Raw genomic sequence first — 1,675 nt, forward strand, 5'->3', positions numbered from 1 at the left:
ATAAAGAGCGTCACGGATAAGAAAAAGCTAAAGGAGTTCATCACCACCAAACCAGCATTATATGAAATGCTGAAAGGTATTCTTTAAGAAGAGGAAGAAGAAAAAGGAACTCTTACCATTTGTCACAGCATGGATGGAACTGGAGAGCGGATAAATACCACATGAACTCATGTCCCTGGAAAATGGCCCATTCGGGCAGCAGTGGCCTGGGGCTGCTCTGGCCACCCAAGGCGTCCCCCACCTGTGACCTCGTGGGGTCTGGCTGGGCAGCCCCCGGAGGCAGGAGCAGGCTATGCCCGGCTGGGGTTCGAGGGGAGATGGGCCCAGGGAGACCCAGACGCAGGACATGGTGCGCGACGCCATTCACAACTTCTCGCCCGCCTACCAGCACTACACGCAGCAGGCCACTCAGGAGGCCCCGGGGCCCCGCGCCCTCCCCGCGGTGGGCGGGGACCGGAGGAGCCGCAGCCTGGAGAAGAGGATGCTGATCCCCTTGGAGGAGCCGTAGGGCCGGGTGGTCTGGCCGCTGGGAAAGGGCAGGGCTCCTCGCCCCCGACCCTCCGCCAAAGGCCAAAGGTCCGCCCCTCCCAGAGCCTCCTGCCCGGCCCCTGGCAGAGGGCGCCTGTGCGTGTCCAGGAGCCCAGGGACCTGCCGGTGCAGCTGGCCATGCCCTCGGGCCGCGTGGCCGCCCTGACAGCGGGTCCCAGGCTGGGCGGCTGCAGGCACAGCATCAGCTCAGGCCGTGGGCGGGTCCCGGCTGGGCCTGGCTCTGGTCCTCTTGGGCGCTGCTGCACATCCCTCAGCCACGGAGCCCTGGCCAGCCCTCACCCCGGAGGGGCTCCCCGTGGGGGCCTGGGGTGCCGGGGCCACCAGCCGGGTTATTTATACATAAACCCCTGGGTTTGCTATGACTCTCGTGGCCTCTGTCCCGGCAGGGCCAGTGCTGATGGATGCGGGGCGCGAGGTGGAAGGGGCCCGTGGTGCCAAGTCTGGGAATTGGGGGCAGCGTCCCAGCTCCGAGCAGGACAGGACGAGGAGCTCACCCCACCACGAATGCCCTGCCCTGTGCCCCGAGGCGGGGGCACGCGCGGCCTCCTCTATGCCAGCCCCGCCCTCCGTGGGAGGTCACACGTGCAAAGCCCCGCGGGTGGGAGGAGCTGAGACCTGGAGGTGCCTCCTGTCCTCTCCCTCGTGGGACACGCGGCTGCAGAGCTGGGGGAGCGGGTCTGGGTGCTGCCCGCCCTCTGGGAGCCTGGAGGTCGGGGTCACCACATGGGCAGGGCCTAGCAGGAGGGGCGGGCTGAGGGCAGCGGAGGACGCAAGTCTTGGCCGGCCCTGTGTCTGGGTGTCCAGCAGGTGGGGTGACGGGGGGAGGTGTCGGGGGCTGGGCAGCGGCACAGGCGCCCGAGAGCCTACAGACAGGAGGCCCAGGGGCCGCCCCGCAGCCTGCCCCCCCTTGCAGGCCGCCTGCTCCCATGTCACCAAGGAAGGAGGCAGAGGTGCCAAGTCCCCGACTCATCAGACGGACTGGCCAGCGGTGTCCGCGATGGGTGGGGTCTTCCCTGCCCCTTGCTCCCTGCGCCTGGGACTCCCTGATAAGACAGGCCGGGCCTCCCCTGCGCCCACTGGAGTCCCCCACGACTTATCTCGGCCTCTGCAGCTGGCGGCCCGGGCG

At 68.2% G+C, this 1,675-nt stretch overlaps 1 protein-coding gene across 1 annotated transcript in view; it reads left to right on the forward strand.

Annotated features, from left to right (window-relative positions):
- TMEM184A (transmembrane protein 184A) overlaps nt 1–911 on the forward strand; it is a 6,593-nt gene extending 5,682 nt beyond the window's left edge. The window contains exon 5 of the mRNA XM_006765447.2: nt 313–911. Within this exon, the coding sequence (XP_006765510.2) occupies nt 313–508 (196 nt within the window). The 3' untranslated portion in view covers nt 509–911. The remainder of the gene's footprint in view (nt 1–312) is intronic.
- Nucleotides 912–1,675: the final 764 nt, after the last annotated feature.

Source organism: Myotis davidii, unplaced genomic scaffold, assembly GCF_000327345.1.
Source record: "Myotis davidii unplaced genomic scaffold, ASM32734v1 scaffold399, whole genome shotgun sequence".
NCBI lineage: Eukaryota > Metazoa > Chordata > Mammalia > Chiroptera > Vespertilionidae > Myotis > Myotis davidii.